Source organism: Polyodon spathula, chromosome 12 (assembly GCF_017654505.1).
Source record: "Polyodon spathula isolate WHYD16114869_AA chromosome 12, ASM1765450v1, whole genome shotgun sequence".
NCBI classification, from domain to species: Eukaryota; Metazoa; Chordata; class Actinopteri; order Acipenseriformes; family Polyodontidae; genus Polyodon; species Polyodon spathula.
In genome coordinates this window covers 14371754-14399105 of record NC_054545.1, presented here as the reverse complement: position 1 = coordinate 14399105, position 27352 = coordinate 14371754, and the positions used below count along the sequence as shown (strand labels likewise).

General features: G+C 36.9%; 1 protein-coding gene across 1 annotated transcript; it reads right to left on the bottom strand.

Annotated features, from left to right (window-relative positions):
- Positions 1-355: 355 nt before the first annotated feature.
- On the bottom strand, positions 356-27352 carry LOC121324366 (kunitz-type protease inhibitor 1-like). The gene is made up of 11 exons (XM_041266108.1): positions 27081-27352; positions 26280-26741; positions 14888-15042; positions 13711-13852; positions 10124-10294; positions 9318-9359; positions 8535-8660; positions 6655-6705; positions 4012-4182; positions 3231-3290; positions 356-2937 (listed from the first exon to the last, which is right to left on the bottom strand). The coding sequence occupies exons 2-11, from the start codon at positions 26677-26679 to the stop codon at positions 2741-2743; spliced, it is 1515 nt and encodes a 504-aa protein (XP_041122042.1). The 5' UTR covers positions 26680-26741; positions 27081-27352; the 3' UTR covers positions 356-2740.

The following is a 27352-nucleotide window of genomic DNA, read 5'->3' as shown; positions in this document are numbered from 1 at the left end:
AATAAAACTGAAGATACTCCTGTAGAAGGTTGTAGGTCAAACATGCTGAGTATATGGAGATGATAGAGCAGTACCAGTAGCAGCATGGCTGGAAGTGGGATCTGGCATTCAAATACAGGACAGAGACAGAAAGAGGTCTCCAGTCTGAGTAGTTTCTACAAGCACAACATGATGTTTCATTCCAGAGTTATTATATTGCATCTCCTGCTGTCATTAGTAGTCAGCATAGCATTTCATTCACTCACAGCTGTTTGTGCAGGCAGTGCCATAAAACCACACACCCCCTCTATTTAAACTCAAAACTCCACAACTGCCTTGACACATCGAAAATTAAAAAGGAGAATACTACAGCATATTTTAAACATACATCAACTTTGGTTTATTCGATTTTACAGAGTACATGAAAGAGCAATTTAATCTGATTTCCAAAAGCATTGTTTTTTTCTGTAATCCTTTTTGATTTTACAGCAATGCAAGAGCATTTGTACTGGACACAGAACCATGTACACTTAACATTACCCCCCACCCCCCACCACCACACACACACAGTAAATCAAGGTGTGTGTCTAGTGATGTTTTAATATCTGCAAACCAATTTATTAAACGTCAACTTCACTGCAGTGGTTTTGTCACACAGCATTTACACACATTTTAAAAGACACACAACTTGAATTAAATAGTAAAACGGTATGCATGTATAGTACATACTTAAAAACAAACTATTTGAAGACAAAAAATAAGGAAATAAAAAAACAAAACTCCTTTATATGACATGATAGAAAATAAAATACAAACTAATTATTAGTTTACAGATTCATCCGTGAAATGGCCAAATGGTAAACTCGAATGTTTTTAAAGCACCGAAAGGCTATGCCATCAGCTGAAATCCAGGAGTGACAGAGGAGGGGTGAAAAAGTGTGAATTCACTGTGATTCTTTCATTAGAATATCATTTGCTAACTGATTTGAAGGAAGCCATCTGTCACTTAGTGATTTTATAACTTGGTATACTGTAAAGGTTTTTTTTTTTTTTTTGCTTTTTAAATAATTCCTTAATATTAATTTAAACATGAACGACAGAGACATAATATAGACCAAAATTCCTGCTCTCACACCAGCTGAAAGATTTCTTGAAAATACATTTATATGTTCATTGCCTGATCCAACTTGGTTGCAAAAAAATGCATTCTTGTCATGGCACAGTAGAGGACAATACATCCATGACAATATTTATCAATAAAAAGAAACATAACCCATTACCTTTCAGGGTTTTAAAAAAAAAAAAAAAACGAACAAAAAAAAATAATATATATATATATAATAAATTGGCAGTAAAAAAATCATGTGTCCTTTAGAAATCAGTTCAAGATTGTGGGTTTATCATTTTTCGTCTGGAAGCAGCCATCATTTCCAAAATATTTTCAACTGAAAGCAATTTAAAAGCAACAGGACATAACCATTACAAACCAGGTCACAGTAACCCCCACCCCCTTTTCAGAGGAACATCTCCTTGGCATTCTTCTCAGAGCTCTGTACAAGTACCACCGTTTTGGTAAGAAGTGGATTGAACCCAGAGCCGTATGCAGTACACCCCACATCCAAGGATGTAAGTTTATGAGCAACATGCAAAAAACACAAAAAGCCTTAAAATATGACACAGTCTAAGTTATCATCTCATGTTTAAGAAATTTACTTAGGAAAAGCCAATTTAAAAACAAATCTTGTATTATAAACTAGTAAAGGTGAAATGCTCTTTATATCTTGCATCATCACAGCCAATACAAAGTTTCTAAAGCAACCAATTCACAGACCATCACTCCTCTACTGATACCTGCTAGAAGCCTTTTACAGCCTCATACTATTTAGAAATCACTGTACACTGGAAGAGTGCAAGGTCTGTCTAGACTATCAATGAAGAAGAGTGCTTCACATTCAAACAGTCCATACACCGATTGAAGAAAATTCACCAGTGAGGTTGGACAACACCCTCTATGCTAAAATATTTTCCCCTTCCTGCTCAAGCAGAAAAAAATAAAATGGATCTAAACCTTCGTTATTGATTTATATGCATAATATGTAATAGTGTAATTATTAAAAAAAAAAAAAAAAAAAAAAAAAAAAGCAAATGCAGTGTGCTCCCTGGGTAATGAGAGAGGCACCACCTCTAAAAAATGGTCTGAAGGGTAGGGTAATACACATTACAACTCATTGATGGAGTCCAAGGCCAATATAGCTCAAAGAAGAGGAAGACAATTGAATTCCAGTGGAAGAGTCCTGTTTCTACTAGGCAACATGGCTATGGTGAAACTGAAGCTCAAAAAGATAATCTGGCTCGCTCAAGGTCACAAAGGGGATTCAGAAGTCGATTGAAAGTCGTGAGACTCCTTGTTGCTGGACGTCACTGTGGGGAGGTGGAGAAGGTATATATTTCAAATTTTAAAACACTGACCAGAACATTCTGGCATGTACTGAAGGGCTCACAATCTCTGCCCTAATGCTGTGTGTTTCTGGTGGAGGGGAGATACATTAAACAAATTAGTACCGTTAACTTAATCTAGGATATGTTTAAAATGCTACTGTCATTTCATCTGCCTTCTATGGACTTGTATAATACATACAGCAAAACAAAGTACCCCCCCCCACCCCCCAGAAGTGAGTGGTAAGAATGCCACAATATCATGGTCTATGTTTATTTTCCAAAATGTTTCTCAAAAAGACTGCTGGGTTTGCGAGATTCCTTCTCAGTGCAAGGGCTTGGTGGTGGAGTTGTAGACGAGTCTATGGGTGTCCTCAGCGGTTGAGAGGGTGGAGGAGCCATCATGGACAGCCACGGGCTGACGTCGCAGATGGGCCTTCCTATTCTTTAGGCAGCAGTAACCCAGAACAGCAAGGACAATCACTATGGAAACACCAAGGAGCACAGCCACGGCAATGGCTCCTGAAAAAGAAAGTTGGATTACTATTGGTAGTACAAATGTAGGTATTTTTCCAATAATGATAGTTCCAAAATTTCATATAATTCCATGTCATAATTACAAAACATATTCAAGTCAAATGTACTTGACACCAAGGTTAGTATTATGCAGGTCTGGCATAAAGTTGGGGTACATCCACATAGGCTGTGGCTTATGTGCTGGGTCAGGTGATTTTATTTTTTGTGCAGGCCATTGGGGAGATACCATGTGACGGTTGCTTGTTTGTTTGACTTTTAAAAACAAGGCTTGTGCCTACCAGAGTTGGAGCCACCAGAGTCCTGACGTTCAAACTGTCCCCTGGCAAACACATCTGTTTCTACAAGAACAACAGCATTTCATTTTGAGTTAATATCTGCTTATACATGCTGGGTGGAGGTCATCACAAAATGGCACTAAATGCTTTCATGTTTACAAAAAAAGGCAAATGACTAAGTGTTGAATTTATAAAGAACTACACTATTACTCCATACAAGGGCAGAGTGCCATGTTACTTCAAAGGCACCACTCAATCATAAACATATGCATGTGCACACACACACACACACACACACACATTAGCTTAGTGTTTGAGGATAAACCAAAAGACATCCATTAAGTGTACATATCTAACAAGCAAAAAATCATGAAATCACTAACCTAAATACTATTAGTTTGCTCAAGGCACATTTTTTATCCTTTTTTTATTTAAATAAACTATACATTAATTGCCAAACTTCCAACTGCTGCCCTACACTAAGAATAGATTTCAACAGATTAATAATTCGCACAAGACTGTCAAAGTATCATGTTATGTAAAAGGAAAACTGTCTAATGAGAGACATTGTGTGATGCACCATTTTGTCCACCAGAGGGTTGTTCAACAATATCAACATTTAATTTGCCTCAATAAAACAAACAACTTTGGCTTAAAAATGTGGTTGTTGCTACTTTTGTAAGTTGCATCACACTTTTTTCTCTTTTCTATAAAAACCCAATTTACACCCCGGGAGTAAATAAATCAGTCTTAAGCAAAGGAATGGCTACAGAGGAATACGTACGTGTCACTCCTGCACAGGCAGCACTGCACTCCTCATAATTCTTGAAGTTGTTGTTATTCCCAGTGCAGCCTCCGAAGGTAAACCGGTGACACTGTGTGCTGTACGGGTCATAGTACCACCGCAGGTGGCTGGCACGACATGGACCAGTCAGAGGGGGTTCTGTGCAACGAACTGGGCAAAAAAGAGAACCATCTCAGAAAGCTAAACAAGCAAATAAACCTGAATATAAGAGATTCAAAAAGGGTTTCCTATTTAAAAACTGGGTCTCACTGTGGTATTTGATTTCTCCATTGCCTCTGGCCTTTTCCTACCCGGCAAGGGCTTACTATTGCACATGTCTGCTAGCTACTCTATTCAGTCATTCAATTATTGAACCTACAGCAATTTACAATAGGAATTCTCTCTTTTATACATCATGACACACATTGAGGGATACTGAATAGAGCTCAAGGTGACAGATTTATATAATAAAAACGGCCTAATGTTACACATTTTACGTAACAATTGCAAGTCACCCTACATTACAGTGATAATAATAATAATAATAGCACAACTCCAGTTTATTTTTGTAAAAAAAAATGTATGGGAGGTGCTTAGATCCTCCATTGTTAAGATCAATTCAAGAGATCCCCATTGTCTATTGGCACAGCCCCGTGTTTTTCACACATACAAAATAAAACAAAATGCAACCTGAAAAACGACATGCAAAAATAAAATGAAAAACAGTTGCAAAAGCAACTGTTAAAGCAAACAGTGTAGCGTTTCAGCAGGAGGCAGAAAAACAAGAGAGAGGGATGCTTGTTTCTTTCCAAAGGGTTTTTATTCAGCACGCTGTTCTCCCACACACAGAACTTGGCTCTGTCAGCTATTCGGGTTACAAGACCAACAACAACACAAAGCCCCAGCCTCTTATTGGCCACACATGCTATTGGCCCTCAGCCTCACACTATGACCAATGGGCACAGACAAACAACAGCCAAGGAGGGCAGAGAGACACTCACAAGGGAGACACAGAACATGCTAGGAACATAGACACAGACAGAGGTAAACAAAACAGCAGCGGAAAATACACAGCATAGGGGAACACAATTGCAAGGATCACTACAATAAAATTACATTTTTAAAATTGCGAAGATTATACAAAAAATACTTTAAATAAATACTTGCAATCGTAGTTGTCAAGGATCACCAGTTACCATAAATACTGTCTGAAGAGAAACGGAAGCTCTGACTAGCACTTGTGCAGATGTATAATTTGGGGTTGTTTGGGAATTAATTATGATGGAAGAGAAGAGCCATTTGTTTATAAAATGCCTAAACCACGCATAACAATGACAAAATAGATGTTCATTGTCCATTCAAATGATGTTCTCAGAAGTCATTTTGCATAACTGATCAATCCAAAGCACAAAACCTCTCAGAAGCTTTATTCTGCTTTGAAATAGACACACTGCACAATCAAGTGCAAGGTACGTTGAACACCCTGCACTGTAAGTGCGTGCGTGTGTGTGCGTGTGTGTGTACACACATCTCATCATCCACAGTCAGACAGCTTTGCAAGACATCATTTAATCAAATGTGTTCTTTAAAACAAGTAAAAAAAATCAGTTAAAATGGTAATACATTGGCTGCCTACCAGCATAGTACACAAAGAATCACCAAGGTGTGATGCAAAAAGGCTGAATGGCTTAATGAGATGCATGGAAAATTACTATCCAGGAACACCACAAGGAACATGCACGTGCTTGTGTCATGAACAAACAGAGTGGAATTAAAAGCAGACACAGCTCTGGTGCTACAGGTGGAAAGTAACTTAATAGAGAGCCTGCTGCGTGACTGAAAGCTGTGGTAAGGATGAGTCATTCTTTACTGTGACTTGGACTGCACAATTCTGCAGGAAATACGTCTGTAAACAGACTATTGAAGAGACATGCAGAAGCTGGCAGAACGCTGGAATGTTTGATTTCTCATCACACACGTCTACTCTAATGAGCATCCACAACTACAGCCACATAGTCTTTTTCAAGGTCTCGACATTGAAAAAAAACTTTAGCACTTGCTAAAAAAAATAAAGTTTGAGTATTTCTGTTCTTTTTAAAATCACAGTCAATACAGAAAGGAAAACAGTAGTTACTATTCTACTTAACTTCAATGCCAAATTCTCTGGCATAATCCAGTGTTTGAAGGCACTGGATCCTTTGGATGAGACGTAAAACTGAGGTTCTATTGTAAGTGACTCTGCAGCAGTTGCTGATGCATAGTTCATTCCCTAGTTTCTGTATGTCTAAATGACAAATAAATGAAAAAGGATAATCATAGACTGAGACAGGTGAAGTCAACAATAACGTGAATGAGGTTGATTTCACCTTGTGGGTCATGTTATTGCCTCAGACACCACACCCTTTAGTGTCTCAAGGGACAGCAGGAGAGTGTTAGATGATAAAATATCCCTATTCTTTTGCCCTCTTGTTTATTTAAAGAATTTTTAATTTTTTGTATTTTTATTTTTTTTTTTAAAAAAGGTACCACGAGCCACTGCTAGGCTGATAATATAGCTTTATCTGGATTATATGGAAACAAAACAAAACCAGATGATGAACTGTGACTTAATAAGGGTAATGCAAGCAAAGCTTTCTTTCTTACCTTTCTCCTTTGGAATGTCAATATCCAGCAAACGGCCAAATTTGTTTTTTACTGTAAGAAAAGAGAATGCTTAATATTGGGGGGGGGGGGGGGGGGGGGGGGGGGGGGGGGGGGGGGGGGAATTCCCAAATAAAAATGCTTTCCTTATGAGAGCACAACAAATCTGAGACCTCCACCCCCCAAAACGTGCAATTCAATAAATTCCTATGCGGAAGTCAAGCTACACCAGGATATCGAATAGTAACGATCAATCAACATTATAACTAGGGCTTCTGTTTTTCAGCTTTTATTATTTGTATTTCTGTGCTTATTTTTTAGCTATTTGAGTTTTATGTAAATAGTTTTTTTCAGGGCTTTTGTTTTTGATATACTGTATGAAAGAGTGTTTTTGGTTACTCTTCAAAATGCTTGAGCGTTTTTTTTTCTGTCAAAATAGGTATAGTAGTAACTCAACAGTACTTGCACACTTAAGTTGTACCTTCTTTCCTTTGTTGTCTTCCACAACGAAATCCCTATGGTCACGGGCACATTCTTCTTGGTTTTTGTGTGTAGGCATTTTTGTACATTTTGCCACAATTCTGTTTTAAATCCTCTGTATCTTACCTGTAATATAGCTTTAAATCCGGCTAAAAAGCCTCCATTTCTGATTGTAATCTTGTTTTAAATCTTGCAATCACAGTCTCCAATAGAAATTTAGAAATGTGCTGTCACTCAGTAGTTGGGGCAGGTTTAAAGTATTCAGAACGAATCAACGATAGATGCAAGTCAGGAAGGCGGGACATTGCCCAGCACCATTGGGAAATGTATTCATTGACTTTTGTAGTAGGTTTTATTTTTTAATGGAAAAAGGGTCAGTATTTTTCCAGGGTGTTTATTAGCTATCCACCGAATTTTTTTTTTTTTTTTTTTTTTTTTTTTTGAATCGGGGGTGTTTTAATCAGTAAAAACTGAAAATCAAAAGCCACGCCAAATGGGTGACATTTCTGGATCTTCCCCACCTCCCTGTCTCCAATTCTTTTTATAATCACATCAACTGCCTGGAAGTGTTTTACGAAGACTCTTAAAATATTAACTCTCAAATCTTTAGTCCCAGGCAGTAATGTGTGTACGTGTGCCACTGGTATCCTGCTACATCACTTGGGAGAAACACCATCCTGTGGTATGCTTTTACCCTGTTTTATTCTCAGCTCTTGGTCAGATGATGACTGTTTGGTTTCCAGTCAGATGGGAAACAGAGAAGCACATTTTTGAGTCTACTCTTTGCAGACTGTTTCAAAATGCATAAAACATTGCTAAAATATGATAAAAATTAAGTAATATTTTAGGAATGCATGGAAACGATGCAAGTGATTGTGTTGTGTGGTAGCGAAATAGTGAGCTTCCACCTGTAGAGATGTTTTTTATTGTATGTATTTTTTATCTAAAAGGGACACAATATGTATTTCTGTATATTTAGCAGGTATGCTCCCTTTTGTAAAGTAGTATTCTTTGAGTTTATATATTGCACTATTTCAGTGACTTCATTATTTTAATATCAGATTTAATAGTAACATGCTGTATTACAAATAGCATCAAGTACATTTTAATCATGTGGTATCATGCTATATTGGTAAAGTGGTTTGCAACTGGAAATTACCCTTAAAAAAAAAAAAGTTTGCTGGGTTTCTCCCAATTCTGATTTATTTAGGATTATATTTTATGCAACATGGGGAAAGTATTGTGCCTTCTTGCCCATTTAGAAACTGAAAATGACTAATCATAGGCATGCATTTGGTTTGCAGAAACAAATGAAAGCAGCCATGTGAGGTATAAATCAAGTGAGTTGATAGAGAGATTCTAGCAGGACTATACAACTGTAAAGGAAACAGAATAGTCCTTACTATTAGTGCAAGAAGCCTCATCAGACCCATCAGAGCACTGAGTCTGTCCATCACATTCCAGACCACTGTCCAAACAGCAGCCATCCCCACACTTGAATTCGCTGGAGGAGCACTCGGTGTTGCACTCTGCAATGACAATGAAACGCTTTCTTCAATGGGAAATAACTCATTTCAACAGTATTTCTCAAGATAAAAGTAGAACTGATGACCCAATGTGGATAAACTTGTCAGTGCAGCTTTCATGTCCTTGTTCAGGAACCGACTTCAAAAATTCAGTTAGGAGATTAGTCACCCTTGTAAAAGGGATAAGGAGTGAAGGACATGATGACATTTGTAACAATACAAAATCTGAGAGTTTCTAGCATTCCTAAACAGGAGTCATCTATTTGCCAACAGTAGATGACAAAGAGAAAATACTAGTGACTGGCATCTTGTAATATAGCAGTCGCAGTGGAGTGTAGCAAATCTTCAGAAACTGACAATGACACATCGCATCCTTTAAATTGCCAAGTTGCACTGCTCTATAGTGCACACTTATCCCACTTTGCGATAATCAAGTGACTTTTGAACCATAATTCTTTACGGGGATCCAACATAAGATAGTGTTCTGCAATCTCTCTCAATAAAAATCCTATAACACTCCAACACCTAGTGGACTTGTCAAAAGCCAATTATGCTGTCCAAGAGACCAACGTTCTAACAAAGCAGCAATTAAAGTCAGTACCCCTGTAACAGGATTACTGACTAAATCTAACTTCCTAATATCAAAGAGTTTTTACTTACTGTTTGGTGGAAAAACACCGCGACTTGAATGTTTAGATGCAGCTGTTGGGATATAAAAACAAAAGCTTTAGCAATATTTGATGTTTTCTCAATATTTCTTAATATTGGGAGACAAATTATTGGCACAGATTATGTGTAAGCAAATGAAAAGTTTCTAAAAGTGAAGGAGCAAAGGAAAAATGCCTAACATCCATAAAACCATAACCTGTGTTAGCACAGACCAAGAGATTAGTCAGAGTGTTTTATTGGAAACACATTTTTTTTGTAAAAGTTACTTACTTAGAGTAGGCATACTTAAATGTTACAGCATAACACAGTGATGTGTATTAAAAAGGTGTTTAAAACTGGTCGAAATTTTCATTCCACAATGAGGGATAAAATCGGGGGTGTACATCAGCAGTGAAGTCTCCGTTTTCTAGAATGGCCATGTATACAGTACATCACTTTAGGACGTGTGCAGTCTTGGATACAGAATCAAAAGGCAGCTGAACACCAGCCATCAGCCCTTAAAGTATTTCAGATCTGCCTTCTTGCCCATCGTAAGTGGGGAAATGCAGCTTTTATAGAACACACCATACATAAAATTAGTAATTATTCAGTCAAAGAGGGGACAACCTTTTTACATAAAGTGTGTGCTAGTGTAGTTTAAGAGAGCGACATTCAAGGTTTTGATCTTACTTACCAGTTTTTGACCACAATGAAATGCCATAAAACTTGATTAAGATATATAAGTATTATGGTCATTGATTTTAGAGCTTGGTAAATAAGTCAAACACATTTACTTACATTTAAATAAGGAATCTTACCATTCAGCCCCAGGCAGGCCCCAGTACAATCTTCCTCTGTCAAATAATTGTTCTGGTTTGGTTTGCAGCCCCCAAACAGGAACTTCTCACACTTCCCGAGCTCCGAATTGTAGTACCACCGAGGGAATGAACCTCGACATGGGCCAATCTTATGAGGAACCAAGCAGTAATCTTGGGAGAGACAGAAAGAAAATTAATGAAAATAATCAGCATCTCATCAACTGGTTCATCACCCAACAGTATGGAACTGATCTGGGGTATTGCCAACTATGAGGCAAGACCAAGTAGTACTAAGCAAATAGTACAAATAGATAACTCAGTAAATAATTCAAATAGACAGCTCAGTAAATAAACTACATTTAAAAAGCAGTTTCTTTGGGACACTTTTACACCTACTGTACTATTTTTGACATTGTTGAATGACACGGCACCTAAGAAGAACAGTAACTTTAAATCTTTTTGCTCTTACCCCTAACAAAAAAGTATACCTCAGCCCTGCCACAGCTGCAAGACAAGATGTGTCTGACTCCATCAGGACCTGTTTCTGAAGGGAAACTGGGCTCAGCTCTAAATCATCACAATCTAGAAAATGGATCAACAGGCGCACAAACCGAGAACCACGGTTTCTATTTAACTGTGAAAAACAGCAGGTTACCCAATTCTGTAAGTCAAGATGGGAAACAAGGTAATGAATCAGGGCGAGTCAGCCTACAGACCAGAGGAACAGGTTCTCAGAGGCAGAGTGGGTGGAGGTTACTTCAATAGCAGGCAGATCCTTTTCCAATTAGAAATCGTAATTATCTAAAAAAAAATCTACTTATCCAGGATCATTTGGATATAATGGGGTGCTTTAGAAAAAAGATCAACATACAAGAAAAGACAAACATGTAAAAGGAAAGTAAGACAGCTCCAGTTGCAATAAAGCTTATTATAATCTCTATGGAAATTCTAAGGAAACTTTTGGTCAAAGTAGGATGCATTTCCTACAGTATGCAATATTAAACACACTAACAAAATGGTTAACATGTTAGCTTTAGAGAGGGTGACACTTTTTAGTACCATGGGTGTGAATGCTAATCAATACCTCCGATGGATTTATGATTTTAATTGTTTTAGGTTAAATCAAACTCTGCATCAGAAGATATGTGCCCTTCTAAATGACATTTGTAATAAAACAAAAAAAGGTGAGAAATGTCACACTTATTTTGGCTACTGGAAAACAATGTGAACATGCCATTTCACACTTTGTTTTAGTAAAATGAATCTATTCAGCTCTCCAGAGTATCCAAATAGCAATCGTGTATCTTCCTTCTCAATTCAAGCAATAACGAGGCTTGATTAGTAATAATGTGACAATTAGCCCAATTCACAACATTTTCAAAATGGTTTCAAGGCATGTTTTGGTCGGTTGGGTTTTAACTTTACCCCTCCTCCCTCCTCTCCACCCACTAAGCTTTCAACACATGCCCCAAAGCCTTAGTGTTGGAATGACACCAATAAGGAAGGATTCTTTTAATCCTGTGAAAGTACAGCAAGCAATGTGGAAACACTTTTTACTGCTTGTGTGTGGTCAGGAACAAACTCCAACAGAAGGAAACCACGCATTGTAACAGGATTGCCGTCTGGTCCCTTAGTCATACAGCCACTCCACAAGAGCTTTCATGTCAATTTCTTACACTTGGCAGGGCTCGAAACACACACTAGCCTGTACCCAGGGCTAGTGAACTCCTCTTGTTTAGTCATATTATTGAAAAGACTGGATAACAGAAGTTTGAACAGTCTGCTCTGAAGTCTTCCTACAGCATTAATACCTCACTGCAGGTTTTAACTAATAGTTATCCATGCAGCTATAAAAGGGAGGAATAATTTATTGATACTTTAAATAATTTACTTAAATCAAAGGCTGTTCTGAAACGCGTGGTGCAGAGATATTAATAATTTAGCCAATGCCTTTATCCAAGGTGACTTCGTTAACTTACTCCAGCGGCTTTGTTCGTTTTTGGATTGTCCTTTTACTATAGCGAACAAAAGGCTTGGGACCCAAACAGGGTTGTTATAGCGAGGGTGTACTGTATTTAGTATTTGACTTGTATGTTTAATATACAACACTTGCACATTTTAATATATAATGTGAGCACTTTGTTTTATTTTTGTTATTTTTCACCTCCCATAGTGTTCAACATTTAACAGAGGGTATAAAGTTTGGATCAGAATCCAATATCATCCCTTACAAAAAAAAGTAATATACTACAAGTATACTTGTGCCAGAATTGTCTGGTTTTAGTATACTGTTGGTACTACTATATTAATTCTATATAATCTACTTGCAGTATACAACTTTGTACATTCTTTTTCTAAAAATTGCAACGTAGTGCATTGTCTCTTGCTAGATATGCACCTCCAGATTCTGAAAAATACTTTTAGAAAACCAGGAGCAACTACTGCTCTGGATCAAAAAGTTCTAACTTTCTGCGGCTGCCCGCCATTGTGGATAACGATCGAAAAACTAGTAGAAACTAACTAAAGAAGTCTGGGAAAAACAAATGGAACTCTGGAAAAAACTATGGAATTTTGATGTTGAAAAGTGTATGAACCCTGAGATACTGTACCTATATTGAATGCAGTGTACTTTGTACAAATCACAGTCCATAGGTCAATTACTAGCAACTTGACATTTTTTTTGGACAACCAAACGTCTACAATGGTCTGCCCGAAGGGCAAGTACCATTACCAAAATTTTGCGAGCCTTGAACTTACAATAACTATTGCATACCAAACTAAATCACTTATTTTTTATATATATATATATATATATATATATATATATATATATATATATATATATATATATATATATATACACACACACACACACACACACACACACACACACACACACAGCAGAGCATTTTTTTCTAATTTTAATGATATTCTCCAACTTTTCAGCCAATCAATGTACAGGGATACTGTAACCCTCCAAGATTCAAGAAATCTGAGATGTGTTTTTGACTGCTTGTTAATATTAATTTTAACAAATGTACTGAAATTACAATGGCTCGCTATAAATCTAAATAGACAGAATACTAGGTTGAGTCTATGAAGAATGTATGCAAATGTTACTGATCAACTTCCAGAAGATAAAAAAATAAATAAACTGCAAAACAAATGTTGATACAAAGACAAAGTCAAGACGTCATTTACTTTCCAACATGAATGGGATACAGGTGTGGCGAGTACACTGGAATCAGTTAACATGTTACGAAGATATTTCCTTTGCAATCACTTGTTATAACAAGAACATACATAAATGCTGGTGAATTGTTCCAGCATAACTGCTATTTCAAGAATTTTGATTAAAAGGTGTACTGACCCATGCAAGATTTAAAAATAAAACTTACAAGGGTGTGTTCGCCTGATTGCTTTTACTGATAGTCTAGGTATCTAATGAAGGGAAATTTTAAATTAGGAGACTTTTTTTTTCTCCATTGTGACTGAATACACAATTTAATACAACTTTGGTACACTACACCCTGAATGAGTCTCCTGCCTTGTCCTCTACCAGTAAAGAAAGTATGTCGGTAGCATACCCGCTGACTGCTCCTTTGTGAGAACTAGGATAGTGACATTCGCAGAATCCGTCTGTCCCACAGTGTCCGTCACCGTCAGCTGGAAAACGTATGTGCCTTCGTTCAGATTGGACACAACCACCTGGTCATCTAGATCAGTTTTCTAGAAGAAACAACATGGATTTTATTATCTTACCACAAAACCAAAACCACCCTGAAGTGAGGGTAAAGTGGATTTTAATATTTATTAAGACAGGGATGGAAATAAGACACAATGCATAGCAGTTTGAGCCACTCCTGGTTTCACTAGGAGTTTAAGAGGACACACCCGAGTTTGTTCTATAATAATATAATCAAGGTTGTATTAAAACCTGGAATCGGCAAAAGTCCTACGCAAGAGGAATTATTTCCATCCCTATGAGTGCACTATCAAAAAGGAGAACTCAATTTTGGGGAGGTTTCCTCCATTTGTGGTGCAGGTGTGGATAGAAGTAAATACCAAATGAGCTGTAATGACCTACAGTATAGACATCATTCACTGCTATTTTATGGGATTGCTTTACTAGCTCACCAAGCTATTTCTTAACCATTAAAAATACTACTGCAGTACTGTGGTCCAAACATAGTTATCCCACAATATACTATAATATATTCTGTAGTATAGTGTCGACCCACCCCCTGCCCCCGCCCGATTGATCATGTGTGACCTCAATTCCTATTGCCTTATTTATTTTACAATTTGTCAGATATATGATATGTCAATGACCATGCTCAATGAGCAGTACTATCCCACATGATGGTTAAAAAATACAGATTGGAAGACAAGTAGAGTAACTGATTTTTAAGAAGATTTGGGCTTTATTTTCAAAGCTTGGTTACTGATGTTGAATAGATCTCCATAACTGAAGCCAGTTATAACATGCTTGCAAAACTTGGTGCTTGGTTTTGCTTGGTGAAGTTACATTGTGCAAGATGAAATACAATAGTAAAAAAAAACACACACACAACATACAGGTACTTTGAAGGTTGAACTTTCTGAAATTGGTATTGTACACTGAATTGAGAATTTTCTTCTTAAAATGTACCAGTCATGCATGTGGTTTCTCTAGCCTAGATGAGTGTGTGGCTTCGATGGTATAGTAACAGGCATGCTGGCAGTGCCGGTGTAGTACCAGCACTTAGCCTTCATTGTTCTCACCTGCCACTGGACTGTGGGGTTCCCTTGCAGCAGGTCCCACTTGTAGCTGATGATGCCGTGATCATCTTTACTCTCAATACCTGCCAGGATTACAGTCTCCAGGGGCTGGACTACTCGGTCCAAACTAGCCAATGCACTTGGAGGTTTATCTGAATCTGTAAAGATTTAAACACACAGAGACATATAAAAAAGTACACATTTATCAGAGTTAAGCTATGTTTACAAGGTTGTTTTTTTTTTTTTTTTTTTTTTTTTTTACACAAATTGCAAAACACAGATTATCAGCTGATAGAAATAAGAGGAGTTGTAGTTTTTCTGAAAAAGAAAACCAGCCCAGATTCTTTAAAGTAGCCAAGATTTTCATAAAATTGTGCAAAGTCACCATTGTATTAATGTAAAGGCCTCCAACACACTGACAGTACTTTTCAAAGTCACTAAACAACTATTCGTTAAAGAAAGCAATCCAGTTGCATTTGTAGCAGTCTGGCTGAGAATCTATTCTTTAACTTTTCAGCAGCAGCAGAGGAAATTAAACCACAATTAAGAACCTCCTGAATAGACTGAAGCTTTCATAACAGTGCAGGTACAGCATTTTACCAAAAAAAAAAAAAAAAAAAAATTGCTTTTCTTCAAGCAAATTCTAAACATATAAAATTCTATGAAACGTCTCAACAAATTATTTCTCATTGTCTTCAATGATAAAGACTTCTTGTTGAAACATTTGTCTTGGTTTGTTAATTGTAGTTCACTACAGTACATATACCACGATTGAGAGTTAAGTCACCTTTTTTTAATAATAATTGTTTTATGGCTATGCAGATATACATTGTAAAAATTAACCACTTTTACACTGCTTTTTTTCTGCCACTTCAACAGGCCCATATCACTGAAACACATCTTCAGAAAGATTACACCAATTAGGAGTAGCTCTCACTTCCCACGAGCTTGGGCTCATTTGCACCAAACTTGCTGTGGTTTCACTGCTACTTTGTATTAATCTCTGGCAATATCCACACAGTCAATGCACTTTACAGTTAGTACATAGCTGTTTTCTACGATTCTCAACCTTTTACTTCATGTTTTCATTGCCAACCCTGGGGTTATTTTGCAACTGCAAAACTAATAAAGGCATCTGCTTAGAAAACAGCCATGGAATCACAGGTCTGCCTTAGAAAGGTACAAGTTTGAACAGGTAGCTCAGGTAAGGAAGTTGTGCAGTCTCATAAGCAGGGTGAAGCATTAATGCCCTGGAATTAACTTTGTAATCTTTTCAGTACCCATGACAAAAAGTCTCATAATTTCTATCTATCACCCAACGTGGCAAGAGGTTCTGTCAAATACATTGTTAAATACTGACATTTTTACCATGTCATAGCAGGGACACATGCACTCCATCAGCCTGGCAGTCAAAGGGTTAAAACGTAACAAGAATCACCATGTGGGAAAATTGGCTAAAATCCCCTTTTTAGGTCCTGCATCTGCAAGTAGCAGCATGACAAACTGGCCAAGAACTAAAACTGAAATGCATTCCCCGTGTCTCAAATTACTCATGGTGCGATCTCGTACGATTGTCATATCAGCTTGTGACGCTAATTCTGACGAGTTAGGAAATACATAGGTATTTAAGGCAAACTAATGGTTGTTTAGCAGCAAGTCTGTGGTCACGTAGCAATATAACCTTACTGTACAGTACATGATTGTGAGTGAAATAGCCAGTGTATGAACAGAGGGACCTCAAAATAGTTCTCTCTCTCTCTCTATATACATACACACACACAATAATATATATATATATATATATATATATATATATATATATATATATATATATATATATATATATATAGAAATATATTACTGAAAAGTACTGTGAAAAAATGCTATAAAGAATGCTTTCAAAAATAGACATGTTAATAGTTTATATTTATCAATTAAAAAAATGCAAAGTGAGTGAACAGAAGAAAAATCTACATCAAATCAATATTTGGTGTGACCACCCTTTGCCTTCAAAACAGCATCAATTCTTTTAGGTACACTTGCACACAGTTTTTGAAGGAACTCGGCATGTAGGTTGGCCCAAACATCTTGGAGAACTAACTATAGTTGTTCTGTGGATTTAGGCAGCCTCAGTTGCTTCTCTCTCTCCATGTAATCCCAGACAGACTTGATGATGTTGAGATCAGGGCTCTGTGGGGGCCATACCATCACTTCCAGGACTCCTTGTTCTTCTTTACGCTGAAGATAGTTCTTAATGACTTACGCTGTATGTTTGGGGCCGTTGTCATGCTGCAGAATAAATTTGGGGCCAATCAGATGCCTCCCTGATGGTATTGCATGATGGATAAATATCTGCCTGTACTTCTCAGCATTGAGGAGACCATTAATTCTGACCAAATCCCCAACCCCATTTGCAGAAATGCAACCACAAACTTGCAAGGAACCTCCACCATGCTTCACTGTTGCCTGCAGACACTCCTTCGTGTACCGATCTCCAGCCCTTCGGCGAACAAACCGCCTTCTGCTACAGCCAAATATTTCATATTTTGACTCATCAGTCCAGAGCACCTGCTGCCATTTTTCTGCACCCCAGTTCCTGTGTTTTCGTGCATAGTTAAGAACATAAGAAAGTTAACAAACGAGAGGAGGCCATTCAGCCCATCTTGCTTGTTTGGTTGTTAGTAGTTTATTGATCCCAGAATCTCGTCAAGCAACTTCTTGAAGGATCCCAGGGTGTCAGCTTCAACCACATTACTGGGGAATTGATTCCAGACCCTCACAATTCTCTGTGTAAAAAAGTGCTTCCTATTTTCTTTTCTGAATGCCCCTTTGTCTAAACTCCATTTGTGACCCCTGGTCCTTGTTTCTTTTTTCAGGCTGAAAAAGTCCCTTGGGTCGACACTGTCAATACCTTTTAGAATTCTGAATGCTTGAATTAGGTCGCCACGTAGTCTTCTTTGTTCAAGACTAAACAGATTCAAATCTTTTAGCCTGTCTGCATATGACATGCCTTTTAAGCCCGGAATAATACTGGTCGCTCTTCTTTGCATTCTTTCTAGAGCAGCAATATCATTTTTTATAGCGAGGTGACCAGAACTGCACACAATATTCAAGATGAGGTCTTACTAGTGCATTGTACAGTTTTAACATTACTTCCCTTGATTTAAATTCAACACTTTTCACAATGTATCCGAGCATCTTGTTAGCCTTTTTTATAGCTTCCCCACATTGTCTAGATGAAGACATTTCTGAGTCAATAAAAACTCCTAGGTCTTTTTCATAGATTCCTTCTCCAATTTCAATATCTCCCATATGATATTTATAATGTACATTTTTATTTCCTGCGTGCAGTACCTTACACTTTTCTCTATTAAATGTCATTTGCCATGTGTCTGCCCAGTTCTGAATCTTGTCTAGATCATTTTGAATGACCTTTGCTGCTAAAACAGTGTTTGCCACTCCTCCTACTTTTGTGTCGTCTGCAAATTTAACAAGTTTGCTTACTATACCAGAATCTAAATCATTAATGTAGATTAGGAATAGCAGAGGACCTAATACTGATCCCTGTGGTACACCGCTGGTTACCACACTCCATTCTGAGGTTTTTCCTCTAATCAGTACTTTTTGTTTTCTACATGTTAACCACTCCCTAATCCATGTACATGTGTTTCCTTGAATTCCAACTGCGTTCAGTTTGTGAATTAATCTTTTGTGCGGGACTTTGTCAAAAGCTTTCTGGAAATCCAAATAAACCATGTCATATGCTTTGCAATTATCCATTATCGATGTTGCATCCTCAAAAAAATCAAGCAAGTTAGTTAGACACGATCTCCCTTTCCTAAAACCATGTTGACTGTCTCCCAGGACCCTGTTACCATATAGGTAATTTTCCATTTTGGATCTTATTATAGTTTCCATAAGTTTGCATATAATAGAAGTCAGGCTTACTGGTCTGTAGTTACCTGGTTCAGTTTTGTTTCCCTTTTTGTGGATCGGTATTACGTTTGCAATTTTCCAGTCTGTCGGTACCACCCCTGTGTCAAGAGACTGCTGCATGATCTTGGTTAGCGGTTTGTAAATAACTTCTTTCATTTCTTTGAGTACTACTGGGAGGATCTCATCCGGCCCAGGGGATTTGTTTATTTTAAGAGCTCCTAGTCCCTTTAACACTTCTGCCTCAGTTATGCTAAAGTTATTTAAAACTGGATGACATGTGGGGCATGTTGTCAGTATCTTCCTTTGTAAAAACTTGTGAAAAGTAATCATTTAATATATTTGCTATTTTTTTTTCTTCATCTACGATTTTGCCATTTGTATCTCTTAAACATTTAATCTCCTCTTTGAATGTTCTCTTGCTGTTGTAATATTGGAAAAACATTTTGGAATTGGTTTTAGCCCCCTTAGCAATGTTCATTTCTATTTCTCTCTTGGCCTTTCTAACTTCCTTTTTGACTTGCGTTTGCAGTTCCGTGTACTCTTTCTGCGTACTTTCTTTTTGGTCCTTTTTTAATGCTCTATAAAGTGCCTTTTTTCGCTGAATATTTTTTTTAATTGATCTATTAAACCATTTTGGCAATTTAGTTTTACATTTAGATTTGTCTACTTTAGGGATGTAATTGTTTTGCGCCTCTAGTACTACATTTTTGAAGAACAACCATCCTTCTTCTGTGGGTGTTTTCTCTATTTTACTCCAATCTACTTCTGTTTGTTTCATACCTTCATAGTTTGCTTTTCTAAAATTGTAAACCTTAGCTTTAGTCATTACTTTTGGGGTTTTAAAAAACACTTCAAATGAGACCATGTTGTGGTCTGAGTTTGCCAGTGGTTCTCTGACCTCTGTTTTAGTTATTCTGTCTTCGTTATTTGAAAAGACTAAATCAAGGCATGCCTCCCCTCTAGTCGGTGCCTTGACAAACTGTGTTAAGAAGCAGTCATTTGTCATTTCCACCATTTCAATTTCATCCTTCGTGCTACCCACCGGGTTTTCCCATTTTATATGGGGGAAGTTGAAATCCCCCATTAGTATGGCTTCTCCTTTGCTACACGCATTTCTAATGTCATTGTATAACAGATTATTTTGCTCACCGTCTGAATCTGGCAGTCTATAGCATGCTCCTATTATTATGCCCTTTGAATTTTTGTCCGTTATTCTGACCCATATTGATTCGGTTTTATTTTCTTTGTCCAGGTTTAACACCTGGGCTTCAAGACTTATGTATAGCGCTACCCCTCCTCCTCTTCTGTCCTGCCTGTCTTTCCTATACAGTGTATACCCACAAATACTATATTCGTCCCCATCACTCTCAGACAACCAAGTTTCAGTAACACCTATCACATCATAGTTACTTGTTAGTGCAGTAGCTTCAAGTTCTAGAATTTTGTTTCTGATACTTCTAGTATTTAGATAAACACATTTAATGGTTTTTACCTGAGTTGTTGTTCTTGTTTTGATGCGGTCTCCCTTCTGTTTTTTTGTTGATTTCTCCCCCCTTCCTTTCTAGTTTAAATGCTTCTGAACCTGCTCGAGGATTTTTTCTCCAAGTAGACTGGTTCCCTTGTTATTTAAGTGCAGTCCATCCCGTCTATATAGATAGTCCTCATTGTAGAATGTGGTCCAATGATCAAGATAGGTGAAGCCTTCCTATGTGCACCACGTCTTCAGCCATGCGTTTTGATTAATTATTTCCAGCTGTCCATATGGTCCTTTGCAAGGTGCCAGTAGTATACCAGAAAATACCACAGTTTTGTTTTTCTCTTTTAATTTCCTTCCTAGCTCTCTGAATTTGGTTTGCAGGGATTTTGGTCTGTCTCTTCCAATGTTGTTTGTTCCGATGTGGACGACTACTACCGGGTCCTCTCCTGTTCGTTCTAGGAGCCTGTCCACGTTCTCAGTGATGTGCTTGACCGAGGCTTCCGGAAGGCAGCACACTGTTGTAGTAAGGGGGTCCAAACTGCGAATTGAACTTGCTGTGTTTCTCAATATTGAGTCGCTTGGCCTTGTTTCCACGTTGGAGGTATGGCTTTTTGGCCACAAGTCTTCCACGAAGGCCACTTCTGACCAGAGTTCTCCGGACAGTAGATGGGTGTACCAGGGTCCCACTGTTTTCTACCAATTCTGAGCTGATGGTATTGCTGGACATCTTCCGATTGCGAAGGGTAGTAAGCATGATGCGTCTTTCACCTGCTGCAGTAAGTTTCCTTGTCTACGGTCCTCAACGTTGTCCGTTTCTTTGCGCTTCTTCAAGAGCTTGGACAGCACATCTGGAAACCCCTGTCCGTTTTGAAATTTCGGCCTGGGAGAGACCTTGCTTATGCAGTATAACTACCTTGTGTCTTGTTGCTGTGCTCAGACTTGCCATGGTGTATGACCTTTGACAGTAAACTGTCTTCAGCAACCTCACCTTGTTAGATGAGTTTGGCTGTTCCTCACCCAGTTTTATTCCTCCTACACAGCTGTTTCTGTTTCAGTTAATGATTGTGTTTCAACCTACATATTGAATTGATGATCATTAGCACCTGTTTGGTATAATTGTTTAATCATACACCTGACTATATGCCTACAAAATCCCTGACTTTGTGCAAGTGTACCTAGAAGAATTGATGCTGTTTTGAAGGCAAAGGGTGGTCACACCAAATATGGATTTTGATTTAGATTTTTCTTCTGTTCACTCACTTTGCATTTAGTTAATTGATAAATATGATCTATTAACATGTCTATTTTTGAAAGCATTCTTACTTTACAGCATTTTTTCACACCTGCCTAAAACTTCTGCACAGTACTGTATATTAAATTGGTATATATATATATATATATATATATATATATATATATATATATAATATATATATATATATATATATATATATATATATATATATATATATATATATACATATATATATATATATATATATATATATATATATATATACACTATATATTATATATATATATATATTATGTGGTGTGTACACACAATATATATATATATTATTATATATATATATTATATATATATATATATATATATATATATATATATATATATATATATATATATATATACACATAGATATATATATACATAACATATGATATATCATATAATTATATATATAATATATTATTATATATATATATATACACATACACACACACGCACACATACACACATATACATATATTACACAAAAAAAAAAAGTTTATCAGATGCCAAAGTCGAATATGATTTGAAATGTCCATGGAGGCAGAGAGAAAAATTCCAGCATTTTATATAGATTTACTACATGGAAACAGTAGGCAGCAGCCAAGGTCAGTACATTTTTTAATTCAAGTCAGGTATTAAGCAGGGCAAATGTGTCTTCCTGTATAGCTTTGTTGGTAATCATTACCTTGAGCAAAACAGCTTGACACTCTGTTAGCAAATATTGCATGGGTAAACATTTATACTGTAGTGCAATAGGAGGACAGAGGACATCTGGGAAGAAAGGAGTGTGTAGCAGATAGCTGTGATATTTATTTCAGACATACAAACCACAGGGAACATCCATAACTATAAAACACAACAGTACTAAATTTTGAACTAGTAAAAGAAACTTAATTCAATGACTAACGTTTCTCTCTCAATGTCTTCATAGTCAAAACACATGTCATTTAGTATAATTATAGTGAAGAAATTTCACTGGACTAAAGTCAAATTACACATGTCCAGACTTACATAAGGATTCACCACCCCCTCTGGTTTTGGAGATATAAGGAGTCAAAACACTGCACTTGATTCCTAATACCAAGGCAAGACTAAACAAAATAGTATATCCAATCTTGAGGCTTGACCAAATTGTAACCCTATCTTGATATGCCTGCACAGACTGTCACCTCAGTCAACTCTCATTAGTACGAATTTCAGGGGACCAGAATAAAAAAAAATATGTCTGATCAGCAATTCTTATCAGAAGTCTAAGCCAAATGCACGCTGAGTTTTTACTGACGTTACAGCAGCACTCAATTCAAACCAAGTACAGCACAATGCAAAGTATTACACATTTAAAAGTACTTTATTTTAATGAAAATAAGGTTGTAAATGAACTTTTAAAAAGTATGCATTGCAAATGAACTGCACCTGAAATTGGCATGTCTCAGCTGCTGTGCTAATTTATCAGCTTTGGTGTCTTACGGTGATCCTAGATACAGGCACACACTGATCATGGGCATTTTTAAACCACAAAACGCAAGGTGTCCTTATCAGGGTAATGAACAAATCTGAAATGCTGACAACTTGCATCCACAGTTTGTTCTTCACAGGCCTGTATTATTGTATCCTAGTTCTTCAGAATTAACAAATTGTTTGCAAGAATGTTGAAATCTACAGGAACATCCACCTTTTTTCTTGTACGGTGGTGCATTACACTATGTAACAAAATTTTTGTTCCTGGGTAGTAAGTGTTATTTCCTAATTGCTTATGCCTCAAAAGTATAAAAAATGGCTATCATTCCCCACAAACTTTGCTTTTGTGACCAGGACAGTGATATTTCAAAATATCACTATTTCCAATGGGAAAATGGGAAAATGTGTGTCTTTTCGTTCACATAAAGTCAGAAAAAAAACAACATATGAATCCAAATTAACAGTAAATTTACAGTATAATCGTAAATCTCGAAAAACTACTCACTTCTAAATCTTTTGTAGTCATTTTTGTATTACTTTAGTATAAATACATGCTAATTTGGATTCATATGTTGTTTTTTTCTGACTATGTGAACGAAAAGACACACATAATTGCCCATAGTACGGCTATCCCCTAAACTGCAATTACTCTTTTTACTTGTGTTATTTATTAAGACTACCATTAGATACAGTGGTTAACCATTAAAGGGGATCTGCAATGCAAATTGCTATATAACCATTTCAATAGACAACATGTTAACTAAAGCTTTTGACGCATTTCCAGCCTCTCTCTGAGTGGTATATAGTTTAAAAACCATTAAAACAAATGAACATTAAATGTATTGAAGCTCTCTTCCATTGCCTTGTGTGACGTTCTGTCGTTCACTCGCTCAGTCACACAGTGGGTGCGTTCACGATCATTCTGCGCAGATTCTGTGCAGAATCTGACCAATTATTTTAAGACCATTGGCTACATTGGTCAGATTCTGCACAGAATGATCTCCGTGAACGCACCCAGTATTCTACTGATCATATGTCCCTTTCCCATATTATGTAGCCATTGTTTTGTTATAGCCGATCTTTGTTGTTTTAAAGGCTTAGGCACACAAAAATACTTTGTTGTTGTTTTTCCTTTTGCTACGTTTGCACCTGAACGATTTGCTTTCCGACAATTCGCCCTGCCGGCGTTCATTGATGTGGGTGGGTGTCAAAAATATGACTTAACAGCGCTGCGCCCTGTATTGCCAGCTGTCCCAGAAAGCCAGCAAATCGAAATACTGGCCAAACGCTTGAATTAACAGAACTGGCGCAGCGAGACGCGCTTGCTATATATACAGTGCATTTCAAGAGCCTTGTTATTTTGAGCAGAAATCCCATTTAAGTGCAGCATTTGCAAAGTTGTGTTTAAAAACCAAATCCGGAAGTACGTAGCCAACCAGAGGAGTACTTCCGCAATGAACACTGAAAAACATTTGGGAGTTTTAATGTTAATTGTTCCTTCCTAAACTATAAAAACATCACCACCTTAATTAAATATGCATGATATATATATGCATGATATATATATATATATATATATATATATATATATATATATATATATATATATATATATATATTCACACACATACCTACGTACGTACTGGTGCGTGCGAATGGGTTATTCGTCAGTGCTGATGCGTGCGAGTTGTTTCCCATGAATAATGGCAACACCCGAGATGCGTTCAATAGCCACAGCGCTACTGAACGTTCCGTAACGTTTCCCATTGAACGCCTTGTTACAAAAAAGCGCGCTGTGTACGTTAGCTTAGTCGTTGACTCTGTGGGCTTGTCAAAATGGCGGAGGTGAACTACCAGTGTGCAAAGTGCGGTCACATTTGAGCAAAATATCTACGTTAACTACATTATTGTCTATTCTTGTAGTCATTGTTAATGTAAATCTGGTTTGCTTTAAAAAATAAAAAAATAATAAAAATTACTTTTTTTCGTACGTTTCCACACGTACAAGAAGTAAACAGTTTTGTGTTTTGTAATGGCTACACACATTTAAAAATGTTATTGTAAATAAATAAACTTATGCCAACATACTGTATTATTCTTATTACGTTACTAGATAGGAATGTTAAACGCTATTCTCAGTTATGCTACCCCTGCACAGTTAACGTTATTAATTATTATTATTATTATTGACTACTATTACTATTATTAAAAGATGACACAGGCTACCTCGAATGTTGCTCGCTCCATTCGAAAATGAGCTTTAAATGCAGTATCGGTGTAGTAGGCTATATCACATTATTATGTTCTACCCCAACTGGACTATGAGCTTACTACTGTCACAGCCGCTAACGCTGCAATATTCGTTCCTGAGTATACAGTCATGTAGGCGTGATGCTGTCTATTTCTTCCAGAAACTCCTGCAAAACTAACCCGATTGCAACTGTGCCGTTTTTTAAAACGTTCGCCATACCGTTCAATAAAGACCAAACTTCCGCCTCGTAACGCCAGAAAAAAAGCGCTCATGTTTATCCGCAGCCTTTATCCGGTAATTATGTACTTTAGGTAGGTATCTGCCTCTTGAACTATGGACAATTTCACATGCTTTCGGTTTCTTAATTATACTTTGCCTGACGATAAAAACTCACTCAACAACACTAGAAACACCAGTCAACAGTTCAACACACACTGTGACGGGGGGGGCAGGGGCAAGGGAGGGGAGGGGGATGAAGGGGGAGGGGAGGTTATTGCCAGATCATAACGGTCTAGTATTTAGATCATAATGAGCATTTAACTCGGCATTGACTTGTTTGTAAACATAAGCACTTATAAACAGAATGTATACATAACCCCGGTAGAATCTATAAATAATTTATTACCTTAAACAAACGATACAATTTAAACTGTTTATATATGTCTCAGAGTTCAATCATATCAAATATAATAATATATATATATATATACCCAAGAGGTCCAAAAAAAAAAAAAACACTATACATTAAATTGTAACATCGTCGGTTTTTTTTAATTTGACGGGGTTTCAGAAGTGCTTAACGTGGTAATGCTGGGGTGTTATCAAAGCACTAAGGGTATGTATGTATATATATATATATATATATATATATATATATATATATATATATATATATATATATTATAATATATAATATTAGCCTGTATAAAAAAAAATTATGCCTGTTTAAAAAAAAAGTGTATACAATTATATATCTTACCAGGTTTGAAGTTGTGTCCCTCCAGATATTCTTTTGAGACAGAACTCAAGATGTAATTAACATATCCCGTCTTCTTAATAAATCGGCACACATAGGACTGCTTGTGGAGACAATCGAATAGAAAGCAGTGAAGGTCAGCTTCCTCCATAAAAGCCAGGTTGCACCTGGGTTGCATGCAACAGGCCCGCACGCACTCCCTCCAGTGAGATACATTCGGGGACGCGAGGAATGTGGCTCCATCCTTCACAGAATCGTCCGTATCCAGAATAAAGTCGTGTTTACCAGGGGTAAACTTAGACAAGCACTCCTCCCCAAAACTCTGAGCCTGTGCCCTCGTTAGGGGCAGTAAAGAGGCAACCAACAAAGGCAGGAATACCCCTACCCAATTAGCAAACATCATGAAGAAAACCAATTCCCAACCAATAATACAGTTTCCTATAACAACAACAAACAAGAAAAAACCTGTAAAACAGAAAAGAGCGATTAACAGCCATGAAAAAATACTTTCCTTCATAAAACTTGTATCTAAATTAAAACCTACATAAACTTGTGGAATAGTATCATATATATTATATATATATATATATATATATATATATATATATATATATATATATATATATATATATAAAAATATAAATATTTTTATACAAAACAATACTGCCCGAAATATTCAATCAAATGTTAACACACATCTGTGTTGATCATATTTAATTATTTATATTAATAAAACGATGGGTATATTATGATTTCTAGTTTTAAAGATTCTAGTCAACTAAAAAAAGACGAAGATCAACTCACCTCCTTTTCTCTCCAACTCGTTCTGTTGATTACTGAAGAGTTTTCACACAATACATCAGATCTAAAATCCCGTATGTGGATCAAGTGGAGATTCTCGATTTCGCGTTGCTCTTTCTTAATTCTTCGTTATTTATTTACTTATCTTTTTGGAGAACTGAATTTCAGTCGAAACTGACGAAGAGTTATGCTTTTTGGGGTGTTTTCACGTAGTGAGATCACGACACGAACAATTTAACCCCTTTCTGTTCCTCAGGTGTCTCTACCTGTGAAAC

Excerpts from the sequence above, each read along its gene's own strand:
- LOC121324366 (XM_041266108.1), bottom strand. The coding sequence starts at position 26,679 with ATGATGTTTGCTAATTGGGTAGGGGTATTCCTGCCTTTGTTGGTTGCC. Across the intron at positions 15,043-26,279 it reads GGGACACAACTTCAAACCTG|ATTCAGATAAACCTCCAAGT; the intron begins GTAAGATATATA and ends AAATCTTTACAG. Across the intron at positions 9,360-10,123 it reads GGCCTGCCTGGGGCTGAATG|CTGCATCTAAACATTCAAGT; the intron begins GTAAGATTCCTT and ends ATATCCCAACAG.